This window comes from Eublepharis macularius, chromosome 2, assembly GCF_028583425.1.
Source record: "Eublepharis macularius isolate TG4126 chromosome 2, MPM_Emac_v1.0, whole genome shotgun sequence".
Classification (NCBI taxonomy): domain Eukaryota; kingdom Metazoa; phylum Chordata; class Lepidosauria; order Squamata; family Eublepharidae; genus Eublepharis; species Eublepharis macularius.
In genome coordinates this window covers 25515647-25530988 of record NC_072791.1, presented here as the reverse complement: position 1 = coordinate 25530988, position 15342 = coordinate 25515647, and the positions used below count along the sequence as shown (strand labels likewise).

The following is a 15342-nucleotide window of genomic DNA, read 5'->3' as shown; positions in this document are numbered from 1 at the left end:
TACCTTTGTTGATACCACTCCAATATTGCATTCACCTTTTTTGCTGCTGCATCACACTGACTGCTCATATTTAGCTTCCCATCCACCTGTACCCCGAGATCTTGTTCACACACATTGCTACCCAGAAGTGTATTCCTCATCCACTATGCATGCTTTGTATTTCTGTTACCTAGGTGCAGAACCTGGCACTTATCCATGTTAAATTGCATCTTATTCAAATCTGCCCACTTTTCCAGTGTGTTCAAATCTTGTTGAATTCTATCCCTGTCTTCAAGGGTGTTTGCTACTCCTCCCAATTTGGTGTCATCTGCAAATTTAATGAGTAATCCTTTCACACCCGTATCCAGATAATTTATAATATTGAAAATCACTGGGCCCAGAGTCGAGTCTTGTGGCACTCCACTGGACATCTCCCTCCAGTCAGACCTGGTGCCTCTGACAACTATTCTTCGGTTGTGGTTATCCAGCCAGTTCCCCATCCACCTGAGGGGAGGCAGCTTGCCACCACCTCCCCATGCCTGCCAGGTCCAGTGGCTGCCACCAGTACCCACCTTCCTACATCGCTGGGAATACCAGCGCACTCCTTTTTGGCCTGGCGGGCAGGCACATGGGGGATGCTGCTGGCAAGCGGCCAGACCCTCCGCCCCCTGAGGAGAGGCGGCTCATCGCTGCCTCCCCATGCCCGCCAGGCCCGGCAGCCGCCGTCAGCACCCACCTTCTGTACAGTGGGCCAACATCAACCGGTGGCTCTAATTGTATCGAGTGGGAGTTTCCTGGGGGCCTTGGATTGGAGAGGGTATAACTTCAAGATCCCTTTTGCAATCTTGTCCAAACTTGGGTGGTGGCTGTGGGAGAGCCTGCAAAAGACTCCCTGGGAATATGGGCTCTTTAAGTGCCATGGGGGCCATTCCATGTCCCATGAACCACGAACCGCAAACCAGTTCGGCAACAGAAAATGTTCGTTGTTGTTCGCGACCTTGGGATCATTGTCAGTACCGAATCACGAACTGCTGGTTCGTTAAATTTTTTTGGTTCATGCCCGTGTCTATTCGTGCTATTTTATACCAGTAAAAAAGTTTACGAAGGCCTCACAGAGAATTGTCTCTTCTTGAAAGTTTATTAGAACATTTTTACTCCATCTTTCTACCCAGTTCGGGCCCTCAAGGCAGCAAACAATGAAAAAAGCATTAAAAACAATGCATAAATATATAGAAAACAATTAAAAACATACAAAGGGTTAATAAGGGAATGTCAAATGGAACAAAAAGGTCTTCACCCACTGGTGGAAGATTATTATAGAAAGGGTGAGACAAATCTTTACTCAGGTAGGAGGGCTGTATTGTAGGAAGAGAGTCTCAGATGCTTTGCTATTGAGTTAGGGACCATAGACTTCACCACTATGTTGCCTTACATATTATTTGTTGCTTTAAATATGTACTCCTATATACTACCTGTGCTTCATGTTGCCTAATGTCGGTCCTAGAACTGATTATGTTCTGTTTTCAGCATTTCTTCAACTCCATATTGGATCCTTGCTAATGCTATATCTTTATACATTTGTATTTATTTACCCTATGGCATTGTTTATGGAAATGTCCTTGATACTGATTGTACTAATCTCACACTATGTAATCCGCCTTGAGTTTCAGGGAGAAAGGTGGACTATAAATGACATAAACTAACAAATGCCAACGCTCAGCAGGATTGCAAGCTTTTAAATGGGACCATCTAGCTGTCCCTTTAGTGTCAGTTTTGATCTGAAGCCAATACCAGGGGGGTGTTATTTACCTTGGTGCCATGAAAAGCTCTGATGGCCCATTCTCACACATTAAAGCCTCCGTTAAAAGGACAGGGCATTTTTCTCCAGAAAGAAACTTGGCCGAGCCTGCTCTTAGGGCTTTAACAGCACCTTCGTCTGTAGAAATCAGCAGGGGAAGGTTTTTAGCAGTGTGGATATAAAGGTTATCATCACCTACTAAAATGCAGGAGATGGTGAGCAAAACAGGTTCTTCTTAGCTCTTGGGGAACTGAGAAGGGAATGATGGCTATTGGTGATCCTCATTGTACAGGAAGAGGAAATGAAGCATCGCTTTTGGGAGACCAAATTCCTGGCCAGCTGCAATACATGCCTGGGTTGTAAACTGATTGCTTAGGAGGAAGCCTATCCATTTTGGACCAAGCCAAGTAAATGACTGAATGTCTTTCTTGATTTTTCTTCTTTTAGGCCATACTTTTCCTTTTTCCCATTTGCTCTGGGACCCCGTTCCTGTATTGGGCAGACATTTGCACTGGTAAGGCAGCTACTCTTGGGTCTCCCCAGGTATTCCTGGGAGCTGAAGTATAGCAATGTCTTGTGTACAAAGAAGAAGATCCTGCATGCAGCAGCAAGCTCTAGTTAGACAGGCCTGTAGGTGGCGTACTTTCTTCTAAGGGGTTTTCTCCCTGCCTGCCTGCCTGCAGAATGCTACTGTCTCAGGGCAACCTTTTCTTTTGTTCTGAGAACTTTCTACAATGCTCTCAACTAGCAAGGTAGCTTGATTCACTTCCTCTCTTTCCTATCTGGTTTGTTAGTTCTATAAATAAAGCTTTTGTTACCCTTAAGCTGCATAAGCACTCTGCCAACACATATCCTTCAATAACAACAACAACTACGCTTATATATCATTCTTCTAGTCAGATGCCTCACGAGGCAGTAAACAATGTTACTGTAAACAATGTTAGTGTTATTATTATTCCCACAATAGAGCTAGGGCTGAGAGGAGTGGTTTACTCTACCTACTGAGCTCCTGCCAGTAGTGGGATCTGAACCACCAGAGCGCTGATTCACATTCCAACCACTTAACCAGTATGCTACAGTAGCTTTAAAAACCTGAGGCACTGAGAGAAGATGTTGTTCTTGCACTGCCCTCAAGAGTTCTCCTCAGATTCCGTTATGGTTGTTATGAGGCAAAAACAGACACTTCTTGCTATAGTTGGTGTGGGGGTCAGGAGGGGGTCACAGAGGGGCTGGTGGAACACCAAGGCAGGCTTTACAGGCTGCGCCTCAGAGCTTGTCGTGGGAAAGGAGCCAACTTCTAGCTGCTCCCACCATCGTCTTCAGTATTGGGACAGTCCTGAGAAATGAAGAGACAGCTTGTTTCTGCATAATCTAATCTGGGGAACCAGGTTTGATTCCCCACTCCTCCGCTTGAAGCCAGCTGGGTGACCTTGGGTCAGTCACAGCTCTCTCAGAGCTCTCTCAGCCCCACCCACCTCACAGGGTAATTTATGGGGATAATAATAACATACTTTGTAAGCCTCTTTGAGTGGGTGTTAAGTTGTCCTCAAGGGCAGTATATAAATTGAATGTTGTTGTTGTTGTTGTTCTACGAATGGAATCTGTGGCTTCTGCGGCCTGTTAAGCCTGAAAATTGGGTAAAGAAGCTTCACAGAAATAAATTATAAGTCAGATATGGCCATAATTAATAAAATGATGGCAAAAAGCAAGAACATGAAAAAAAGATCAATAGGGTTTATGTACATGCTGAATAGAAACTGTGGGAAGAAGGTTTTGATTACACTATTAACAATAATACTATCTGATGAAGGGAGTTTGACTCACGAAAACTTATAGTCTGGAAATCCTGTTGGTCTTTAAAGTGCTACTGTGCTCAAATCTAGCAATAATTCCAAGGCTCATTTTGAGGGGGAACGCACAGGAACGCAGTTCCAGCAGTTCCCCAAAGAGGTCACATGGCAGGTGGCCCTGCCCACCTGACTCTTGGCCATTTTGGACCCATTTTGGCCTGGATTGGGGCCAAAATGGCCTGGATCAGGCCTCTGATGGATGGTGGATCACACTCGCGCTCATCAGCAGCCCGATCCTGACCATTTTGGGCCCCTTTTCAGCCATTTTCAGCCCCTTTTTGCCATTTTGGGCCCAATTTCAGCCCTGAATGGCCAGGATTGGGTCCAAAACAGCCAGAATAGGTGATGTCAGGGAGTGTGGCATATGCAAATCAGTTATACTAATGACACACTTCCGTTGATGGCAAGAGGTGTGGCATATGCTAATGAGTTATGCTAATGAGTTATGCTAATGAGTTATGCTAATGAGTTCCTCCAGCTCTTTTTTCTATGAAATGACTCCTGAATAATTCTAAAATACATTGGAGGGAAGTATGTACATTGTGATCTAAAAGAATATAATTCATCTCCAAATGCAACCTCTAATGTTCCAAATAGATATTAGAAATACGTAAAAACTTCACGATGCCAACAGCAAAGTTTCTAGAGTCAAGAAAAGCTTTTGATAGTCTTGAACAGGAGAAGTTGTCTTAGATCAGTGATCGTCAATATTTACAGACCCAGAACAACAGTAAGCATGGGGCCCGCTGAGTTGCCAGCATGTAATATCACAAAAACGTAGCACCACAAAAATGAGTAGTGGAGATATACTCTTTAAGACAGTATGAGGGATGGCTACTCCCGGCAACTGCTAGGGAATAAATATTCATGGGAGCAACCTGATCGACTTCTAATGTCATTAGAGAGGAGGGGTGTCTTTGTATAATCTGCATTCCCATCAATATTTTTTTTGTTCATACTTGCATTGCAGTATTTTTGAAACTGTGGTAACAAAATATTAACAGTGCGGTCTCAAACAGAGGTACACCCTCCTATGCCCATTCATTCCAATGAACTTAAATGGGTAATTCTGTTTATGCTTGCACAGTAAAGGAATTGAGAACCAGTACAGAAATGGTTACTGGCGGTGACTTCACATTTGTATTATAAGGGACATTTTTCTTCGGAATCCTATTTGGGTGGAAAGGCAGTTACAGAAATGTTTTAAATTAATAAACAAACACATTTTTGCTTGTTCTTTGAAGCCGAACACAGGTAAGCAAGAAATGCCTAGGAACTGAAGGAAATAGCTAACACTAATCAAACACACAAACAAATCAAGGAGACAGAAGAAATGACAGAATATCCACCTTAAAGAACATGAAAGATGCATCTTAAATAAAATTAAATAGAGGAAAAAAGAACGTGGAATAATGTATTTGAGACAAAGCAACTAAAAGAACTAACCTGTATCATGGTGGCAAAATGGCTATATTACAGCAAATGACAAATGACATTCTTTTTCCTCCTGCTGATCTAGTTAAGAAGCTGGCATTGGAGGAACCAAACTCACCTTTCTAAATTCCAGCTTCCCGGCAATTCATAGCTCCTTGTCCAGCTAAGGAGTAAAGTTGTCTGGTTCAATAGCTTGGTCACTGTGTAGACAGGAGTTAACAACACTCAAAAGAAAGACTGGAGAATAAAACGGTGGATGGGAAAGAACCACAAAAATGTTAATGTATCAAGAGAACAGATAAAAGTGCAGGGAGAAAGTTATACTCTAACACTTTTAATACCAAAACAAATGTGACATTTATGAATGGTTTTGTCCTACATGCTTGAATTCTGCATACTGTGGGATAATTCTGTCCCACACAATAAGAGACAAAGGGAATATTACGCTGTAGCTGCAGTAAATAGACATCCCACCAAATGGGCCTTACTGGCTCACTTCAAAGATACATCAGAGCTGGCTTTCCCCACCTAGCTAGAGGGATAGAGCAGATGGGTGACTGTGGAAAAGAATCAAGTTTAGATATGGGAAGAAACAGAGATGAACAGAGTGTACTTTTGAGTTAGCTGAAAGACCTGAAGAGGGGGGTGCAGGATCTCTCAACAATAGTTTTGGGGAGGGACTCACCGGTGATATAGTGATGTTGCCAGCAACATGCTGACATCATTTGTGCCCAGAAGTGATGTCAGCTCTATGACCATATAATTCTGCCCAAATGCTGATGTTCCCAGCAACATGTGCTGATGTCACTTGCAGGTGCACACCGGGTGATAGTAGCATGTTGGGATGGTGCCCCCTGCCTCTATTTGGACTGGCTGAATTTCTCAGTGCAATGCTGTTGGTGCATCAAGCCATCATTGACAGATTTCTTGCTTAAAACTAAGTTTATCATAGTCCCATCTCTGACAGATTCATAGGTGTTCTTCAAGGCCACCCAGCAATGTTCTTTAGGGTTCAACATGAACAGAGTAACAAAAGAAATCATGACATGTGACTGACATTTTTTCTGCTCTCACAAATTCAAAGCACCCTATGAGGAATTTTTAAAAAGACTAACCTGAGTTTTACCTCATATTCTGAATGACTGTGAATAAGTACACAGATTTTATGTAGAACTTCTGTTGTGTGTCAGAAACTGTTACCACCAACTCACCAGTTTATTTTTGCTTTTGTAACAGATGGAGACTAAAGTGCTGATGGCCAAATTTCTGCAGAGGTTTGAATTCCAACTGGTTCCACCACAAAGCTTTAAATTTGTGGACTTTGGGTTCTTGAAGCCATTGGATGACGTAGTATGCAGACTGATGCCACGCCAACCCTCTTGCATTTGAAGAAAGTTAAACTGAATGTGGATATTGGGGAACTGTGCATTGTGTTCTGGGATTGCCTTTGGAACATACTGAAGTCCATTTAATGGTTGTGGAATCTGGCTGGTTTTACTGATGCCATTAAAATTATAAATTCCAGAGAGGCAGTTAATGCCAGTCTGTTGCAGTCCAAACAAAAAAGACACCAGACTTGGGGCACCTTAAAGACCAACAGATATGTGGAAGCATAAAGCTTTTGAGGACTGGACCTACTTTAATGTGATGAAAAGTGGGTGTTTGAATACATTACCTCCTGCTGGTCACCAGCAGCTGGTGAACAGAGGCTACAATCACTGGGAGATTGCCCACCATCAAGAGGAATGTGATTTGATTTATTAGACTTTTAAACGGCATCCCCAGAAGCGGGCTCAGGGCGGGTCACAACTAGAGATGGGCACGAACAGCAATACAAACTAAAAAAAGCCATGAACAGCCCAATCAGCTGTTCATAAACAAGCTGTTCATGAGGCCCCGTTCTAAATGATCAGGTGGTTGTTGGAAGCCTCGTTCATTGCGTTTCGTCCTCTGTTCGTCAAGCCAGACAGTCTGTCACCTGCAATCAATTCCCCTAGCAACAGGAGGCATGGACTGTCTGAACTCTGTCTGAACTCCTTCTGGCTTTCCTTCTGGCTTGTATGTTACCCCTCAAAGTAGCTTCCAGGCAGCAGACAGTCCAGTTTTTGCCACTGTAAACAGAAAATGACATGAAATGGGGAGACCCGTGGACCATGCCTTTCCCGGGGTGCAATCTCTCTGAAACTTGGGGGGGGGGACTTCAGAGGACAGAGAGGACTATGTCCCCTGCAGATTTGGTGTGTATTGGACATTGGGAAGGTCTGTTTGTAACCCCTCAAACTAGCTGCCAGCAGACTGCTGTTTTTGCCACTGTGAAGACAAAATGACAGCCAAGGGGGAGACCCGTAGATCATGCCTTTCCCGGGGTGCAATCTCTCTGAAACTTGGGGGGGGGGGTCTTCAAAGGATAATGAGGAATATTTCCCATGCAAATTTGGTGAGTATTGGACATTGGGAAGGTCAGTTGGTAACCCCTCAAACAAGCTGCCAGCAGACACTGCTATTTTTGCCAGGACAGGGCCCTTTAAACTATCAGCAGGCAGGCGGCAGGGGTGAATCCCCCCTGTCGCCTGCCAGCTGATAGTTTAAAGAGATCTTTAAAGGGCCAGGTAAGTGGGTTTGAGGGGGGGCTAAGTGGGGGGTTTAGGGTGGGGGTGGTTCTGGCCCCCACGAACAACAAAGAATGAAAATGTTCGGGAACAGGTCATGTTCATCCATGTTCGTTGTTCGTTGTTCGTGGATGGCAATGAACGACGAACAGGGTGTTCAAGTTTTTTTTCCATTCATGCCCATGTCTTGTCACAACATCAAAATCCAGAATACAATAAAAAGATAAAAACATACAACAAATATAAATAAAATATAAGCACATACAGTTGCAGAGATGGTTAAAACCAAACTATTCCAAGATGCGGCGTTTGATATTATTTAATCAGTACACTCAAGCACTGTGGAGTGGGATAGGGCAGGTCACCAAGACTGAACTAGCAAAAACAGGGCGGTCCAAAAGGCTACAGAAGGAAGGCTGGCCAGACAGTTCACCCACACCTCAACCACAGCCATAGGCCTGGTGGAACATCTCCCTCTTACAAGCCTGGCAGAACTGTAACAGATCCTGCAGGGCCTGGAAAATGCTGGGTAACTCTTAATCTGGTTGCAAGTGTGCTCTTAAGAGGCTCTGAACTCCTCTTCAGAATTTCCTTTTACCCTTCTGGCAAAAGATACACTTGGTACCGAGTACATATTCTTAGAGAACCTTGCCTTTCTGTGGAGAAATGTATTTTATTTCGATGCTTGGGCTCTGCACAAACCCCACACTTTGTTTTTAAAAGTGTTTTTTTCTCTGCTAACAGAAGACAGGCTAGAGGAGTTAGCCATGTTAGTCTGTAGTAGCAAAATCAAAGAGTCCAGTAGCACCTTTAAGACTAGCCAATTTTATTGTAGCATAAGCTTTCGAGAATCAAGTTCTCTTTGTCAGATGCATGGTACAGAAACTGGTCAAATATAGAAGAGGAGGGGGAGGAGGGGAGGAGAGAGAAGATGCAGTTAGGGGGGGAGAGGGAGGATGCAACCAAAACATTCTAGCAAAGGAATTCTAGCAATACTAGCAAAGGAATGTTTTGGTTGCATCCTCCCTCTCCCCCCCTAACTGCATCTTCTCTCTCCTCCCCTCCTCCCCCTCCTCTTCTATATTTGACCAGTTTCTGTACCATGCATCTGACAAAGAGAACTTGATTCTCGAAAGCTTATGCTACAATAAAATTGGTTAGTCTTAAAGGTGCTACTGGACTCTTTTTGAGAAGACAGGCTGGAGAAGTGTAGTCTCAGCTGGGGCTGAGAAGAATGGCTTACCCAAGGCCACCTGCAGAGTTCATGGCAGTAGTGGGAGTTAAACCAGCAGAGCGCTGGCTCAGAGCTTAGCCCCTTAACTGCTATGCTACCACAGCTCTTTTTGGGGTTTTGTTAGCTCGTCTTCAAGCAAGTTTTCATCCCACTTTGGATTATTTTTTCACTGGAATCTCATTTCTCTGACTTTTTCCAGATTTCTTCTTCTTGCAAAACTTTCTCTCTCTCTCGTTTTCTTTGCAGTCTTTCCAGGTTAACCTCTGGCCTCGTTCATTACCAAGCCACTCCCACTCCACCCCTGCAGCTTCTCCATCAGCATTCTTGCCATTCAAAGCTCAAACTTTTCTTCTCAATAAAACTACTTTTCTATAATTCTCCTAAGTCTACATTTCTCACTCAGCTCTTGAATTATTCTTCTACGGTGATCTTACCTGCCACTTTATCCAGCTCTAAGTAACTCTGTTTGAACTTTTTGTACGTGTGTGTTTTCACACCTTTTAAAGTGTCCGGTGCAACTTCCCTATTCCACACCAGAAATGCTAAGATTTCTTTGCTGTACTATATTATTATTGCTCAGATTGTTTTATTGAAGGATCACGGATGAGACATCCAATCATCAGGACAGGTCCTATGGTCTTGTTCCCACACCCACATATTAACACTTAGGCACAAAGATAAACAACATTAATCCACAAGGATCTAAACGCAGTTCTTTGGTGTATGATAGAATCTATCTGACTGTTTCATGGAATACATTCAACTTAATGTCCCAGAATTTGTATTTGCTTTATTTTATGTGTCTCTTACTTTTTGCATAAGTACTGTGCCTTTGATGTTGTATGTATTGCTGACCTGGCCTCATGTAAAATCTCAGAGACTGGCAAAGGTGATTACATTTCTTTCAGTAAATGGGAAGCTGTACTTTGATCTTCATTGTTGTTGTTTGGTGTTAGTGTGGGTTGTAGTCATTATGTTCATTGTTATTCCTCCTTATGTCTATTTTCAGCTAGTAAACATTTTCCTGATTGAACCTCAGAATTTGTCTATATGCTTTCTTTGAAGTCAGACTGATGAAGTTAATTTCCCATAACATTTAGCGTAACTGTGAAAAATGGTGAGATCTCTCTATTTTTCAAGTGGCGTTTTTCCCGACAACCAGAGTTAGTTAGTTAGTTAGTTATATTCAATTTATATTCCGCCCTCCCCACATCAGCAGGCTCAGGGCAGATTACAATTAACATACCATTTAAAATTACATTACACAGTTTATACAATTTAAAACCATAAAACTTTTAAATACCATAAGTAAAAGGCATATATAAATACACAGCGGCACAATGATCCAGCCGACCACCTTTTAACCATCTCTAGAGCATTTTGGCAGAGAAATATGTGAGAGATGGAGGGTGTCACTAGTAGGGAGGGCATGTGTTATGCTCACCTTGCCAAGGGGCACCGCCTAACATTGAGTATATGCCTGGAGGAACAGCTCTGTCCTACAGACGTGGCGGAAAGATAACAAATCCGGCTGGACCTTGGTCTCATTGGACAGAGTGTTCCACCTGGCCGGGGCCAGGACCGAGAAGGCCCTGGCCGATGTCAGGCGGGCCTCCCTGGGGCCAGGGATCTTTAACAGATTTTTATCACTAGAACAGAGAGGCCTCTAGGGTTCATATGGGGGGAGGCGGTCCCGCAGATACGCTGGTCCCAGTCCGCACTGGGCTTTATAGGTTAATACCAAAACCTTGAACCTGATTCAGTACTCCACCGGCAACCAGTGCAGCTGACACAATACCAGCATTATATGCACATACGTTGGCATTCTGCTGATGACACATGCCGCTGCATTCTGCACCAGCTGTAACCTCCGGATCAGGTTCAGGGGAAGCCCAGCATAGAATGTATTACAGTAGTCTAGCCTAGAGGTGACCATTGCCTGGACCACTGTAGTCAAGTCGCGGGACAAAAGATAAGGGGCAAGCTGCCTGGTCTGTCAAAGATAGAAAAAAGAAGACCTGGCAACTACAGCGACCTGGTCCTCCATTGTCAAGGAGGCATCCAGGATCACCCCCAGGCTTCTAACTGTCAGAGCTAGTGTAAGCACCGCCCCATCGAGTGTAGGAAGCCAGGGTCCCGAATCCACATTTCCGCGACTCAAGTACAAGATCTCTGTCTTCGCAGGGTTTAATTTCAGCTGACTTTGCCTCAACCATCCAGCCACAGCTTCAAAAGCACGCTCCAGGACATCCGGGGCCAATCCAGGCCGTCCGTCTGTCAGCAGATACAGCTGGGTGTCATTTGCATACTGGTGACACCGAAGCCCGAAACTTCGCATCAACTGGGCGAGGGGGCACATATAGATATTAAACAATAATGGGGAGAGTATTGCCCCCTGCGGCGCACCACATATTAGTCTCTGCCCACTGGACCTTGGTATATATAGAAACAAAGATACTGCTTAGTGCCTGGTGGTGTTGTATTTGCACTTTGGATGTGCTCAGAAAGCTCAAGTAAAAGATCTTACACTTGTTCTCCCATTGTGGATTCACACTTGAATAGAAGCTCACACAGAAAGTCACTTGAGCACCCCTGCGTGAAATGCTTTGTGTAGAGAGAGTTCCCAAGCCTTCGAACTGGACTTCCTTAATGTCATTCCAGCCTTTTCTGCAATTGGTCAGCAGCAAGAGGCCGGGCTGGCAGGGAGCCTGACCAGTGGAACGAAGACAGAGGCGCTTCCTTCGCATTCTTTGCACCCCGTTATAATTGGGGAGCAATGGACGCTCTGGTCAAACGGAGGTGGAACTGGTAGAGAGCGGGCAATGAAACTAATCGTGGACGTGGCCCAGGCACCGTTGCCCGAGGGACTTCTGAACTCTTTTTGCTTTTCTGCCACCACAGCAGGATCCCCTGCAGGACCACTTTAAGCAATGGTTCCTGCCCCAGCCAGGCTCCGCCCCACCTAAAGAGGCTTCCTTTGCCAAACAGACTCTCTTGCTGACAGGCAAAAAGCCAGAAAGGCAGAGAGCAAAACCAAGGAGTAGCAAAAGTGAAAAATGTATTATAATACAGTAAGGTGCAAAGTAGTACAAAGTCAAATAGGAATTCTCGTACAAAATATCATTATAAAGTATTTAGTCAGTGGCAGCAAAGCAAAACAACTGTGAAAGTTTCACTCACCAGTTTGGTGTAGTGGTTAAGAGTGCAGGACTCTAATCTGAAGAGCCAGGTTTGATTCCCCACTCCTCAACTTGAAGCCAGCTGGGTGACGTTGGGTCAGTCACAGCTCTCTCAGAGCTCTCTCAGCCCCACCCACCTCACAGGGTGTTTGTTGTGGGGATAATAATGACATACTTTGTAAATCGCTCTGAGTGGGCATTAAGTTGTCCTGAAGGGCGGTATATAAATTGAATGTTATTATTGTTGTTGTTATTAAAGCAAAGCAATAAGCCAGCAGGCAACAGGTAAGTACAATCATTTAACAATAGTGCTAAAGGTAATTTTCTTTCTCTTATGGTTACTTATTACAGGTGTAACAACAGGGAGGGTGCCAAGACTAGGCGACTCAACAAGAAGCCAGCAAGTAGCTTGTTTTATGGAACCTTCCTCAGGAGTCACACCAGCACATACACATGAAAACAGAGACGACCACAGTGTGATTCTCTAGTGGTACATCAGACACCTGAAAGAGGCAGCCGCTGGCCAAAAACGGACTCTCTTGGCAGCAGTTTCGTGAATTCTGATGCAGGAACAAGGGAGAGTTTGGCTGACACTGGCGGTCCAGAGGGACTCTTGGCTGGAATGGACGCACTGGAGGCCATCTGGGGCCTGCTGCGCCTCTTACTGGTGGTGGCCCTCCTGGCCTTCGGCCTTTATTGCTGCTACATCAGTGGTTTATGATCTTTTGGCACAGTGGTAATTTACTGACAACTTGAAATAGAGGATACAAGCTGACATGCTGGTTGTGCCTGATAATCTGATATTGCCAAGGAAATTGGTTGGGATGTTTCATATGATTTCTGCAAGAAATTTCATGTATTAGTTTTTTGGTAGTGTTTTAGTTTGGATGTGAAATCCATTATTATTCCTCATTCTGACTAGCTGTCTACAGGTTAAGCAGTTCATTAGAAAAAATGAGTGAGAGGCATCTGAGAGCTGTGTGAGGGCTGATGAAAGAGCAGAAAGAGATTCTTGAGGGAAACTCTTATAGGAGTAGCCTATATGGGAGGAAAAGAGTGCTGTGGGCGCATGTGTGAAGGAGCTCTTTGAGAGAGCTTGAGGGGCCTGTTTCCAAGAGAACCTTCAGAGAGTGCTAAGGAAGCCTGCATGATTAAGGCACTGAAAAACAGAGCTGGTAGTTTAGCACCCGGAGAACAGAAACAGACATCTTGAGAGGATTCTGTATCTAATTCTCAACATGGTCCCATTTGTGGATATTTAAATTCATCAATTGGGGCCATGAACAGAAAAGAGAAAAGCCCTAGGTTTGCCGAAAAGTCTGAAGTCTAAAAAAACCCATTGGGGTGTTAACCCTACAAATAACAGAAGGAACTCCTGTACCTTTAATAAATAAATGCAGAGATCTCAGTGATCGTTGTGGGGGTTGCTGGGCAACCACAACCATATTGCAATATTGCCAGCCTTTAGATCTTGGTTTCTGCTCATAAAAAGCAGGGGAAGGGAATTTTCGGGGGCCATTTTGGCTTCCAGTTCACCCCTTCTATTCTCCCTCTTTCTCTAGAGGGAGGACACATCAGGGCCAGGCCCATCAGCAGCCCCTGTACTGTACAACTTGATATCATGCAATTTGCACAGTTCACCCAAGTGAGGTGGTGGCTACCAGACTACCTGACGCCACACAACTCGCCTGGTCCCAATGTCAGCCTCCACCCAACTTGTACAACTTGGCTGGCAGTGGCTACCACAGAAACCACCTAAATGACTTACTACTGCACAGCTTTTGCAATTTGGCCAAACTTTTTTATGTCTACTACCAGGAGGAGGGAAGCAGAGAAAGCTGAGGGTCAGTTTGGTATCATGATTAGAGTGTCAGACTAGGATTTATAATAATAATAACATACAATTTATATGTGGGGAAGGAGTGGGGAATCGAACCCGGTTCTCCAGATTAGAGTCTCGCGCTCTTAACCACTACACCAAACTGGCTCTCTAGAAGAACCAGGTTCAAATCCTCACTCTGTGGTGGAAGCTTGGGACAGTTACTCTCTCTCAGCCTAATCTACCTCACAGGGATGCTGTAAGGATAAAATAGAGGGATGTGAATGGCATAAGCTGCTTTGGGTCTCCATTACGGGGGAAAGTAGGGTATAAATGAAGTAAGTAAAGAAATAATAAATAAAGCTGAAGACTGGGTTGGCAAGTTGGTTAGTAAGTGGAATAAAAGAGGTCATGGGGACTACCTGATAGACAGGTAGTCCCCGCTTGCGAGGAGAGTGGGTTATAAATCTAATAAATAATAAAAAATAATTCAGTCAGAACTCTGACCTACTATCTGAGTTGGCACTTTTACAGGTTGTCTTATGCAGAAATCTAAGATCTTTTTCATGTGATAGCATAGATAAACTGTGATTGGTTTAAGGTTTAATAATTCATCTTTTCAATTGCATAACATCCTAATTAGCCAAAAAATATCCAGCTACAAGATAAAACTATAAATCAGTAAAAAGGACAGGAAAAATTAAGTGTGTAGGTCATACTGGTCCATTCTATGATCAGGGGACATTAATCTAGATACTGTCCACTAAGATGAAAGTATACCTGAGTTGTTATGTAACAAGTTAGAAAAAACTACAGCAGAGTTCATGTAGAGTTCAGAAATTTCACTAGAATACATGTGTATTGTTTAGTATAATGTGCTCTGATCCATCTATCTGTGACAAAGGGATGCTCTTGATGCATTATGCCCAGAAACAAATTACCCATTTGCTAGTCTTCAGAAACATTAAAAGAAGTTCTAACCTTAGCTCATTATGACTCCAAATTTTTGTCATTTTTTCATTTTTAGGGCTGAAGAATATGGACCAGTTGTGTGTATTAATGCCTTTCACAGAGTCTCAGTGTTAATATTAAGTCCTGAAGGAGTAAAGATATTTTATTAAATATATATCTCAGCCTATGTGAGGTGTGTGTGTGTGTGAAGACAAGTGTAATAATATAAATAAAAAATAAGCTCATATTACAGCCCTTAGACATAGCATAAACCCAGCATTGTAACTTATAACTACTGATACCCGTACTATGTTGGCTCAGTTTTTCCCTTCTCTTGAAATTGACTATCCACCTTTAAAAACAAAATCACTACAGGATTATTGATGCACCAGTCTCTTTACTTGTCCACTATTAATTGTTTAAAAGGAAACTAGGATCGTAAAATGTAAAACTACTCTTTGGGATGGGAGGAGGCCCATTTGATGTCAT

At 43.6% G+C, this 15342-nt stretch overlaps 1 protein-coding gene across 1 annotated transcript in view; it reads left to right on the top strand.

Moving 5' to 3' along the window:
• The window catches only part of LOC129324893 (cholesterol 24-hydroxylase-like), a 52999-nt gene extending 46453 nt beyond the window's left edge, over window positions 1-6546 (top strand). Inside the window, exons 14-15 of the mRNA XM_054972334.1 lie at window positions 2225-2291; window positions 6298-6546. Of these exons, the coding sequence (XP_054828309.1) occupies window positions 2225-2291; window positions 6298-6450 (220 nt within the window). The 3' untranslated portion in view covers window positions 6451-6546. The remainder of the gene's footprint in view (window positions 1-2224; window positions 2292-6297) is intronic.
• The last annotated feature ends 8796 nt before the right edge of the window (window positions 6547-15342 follow it).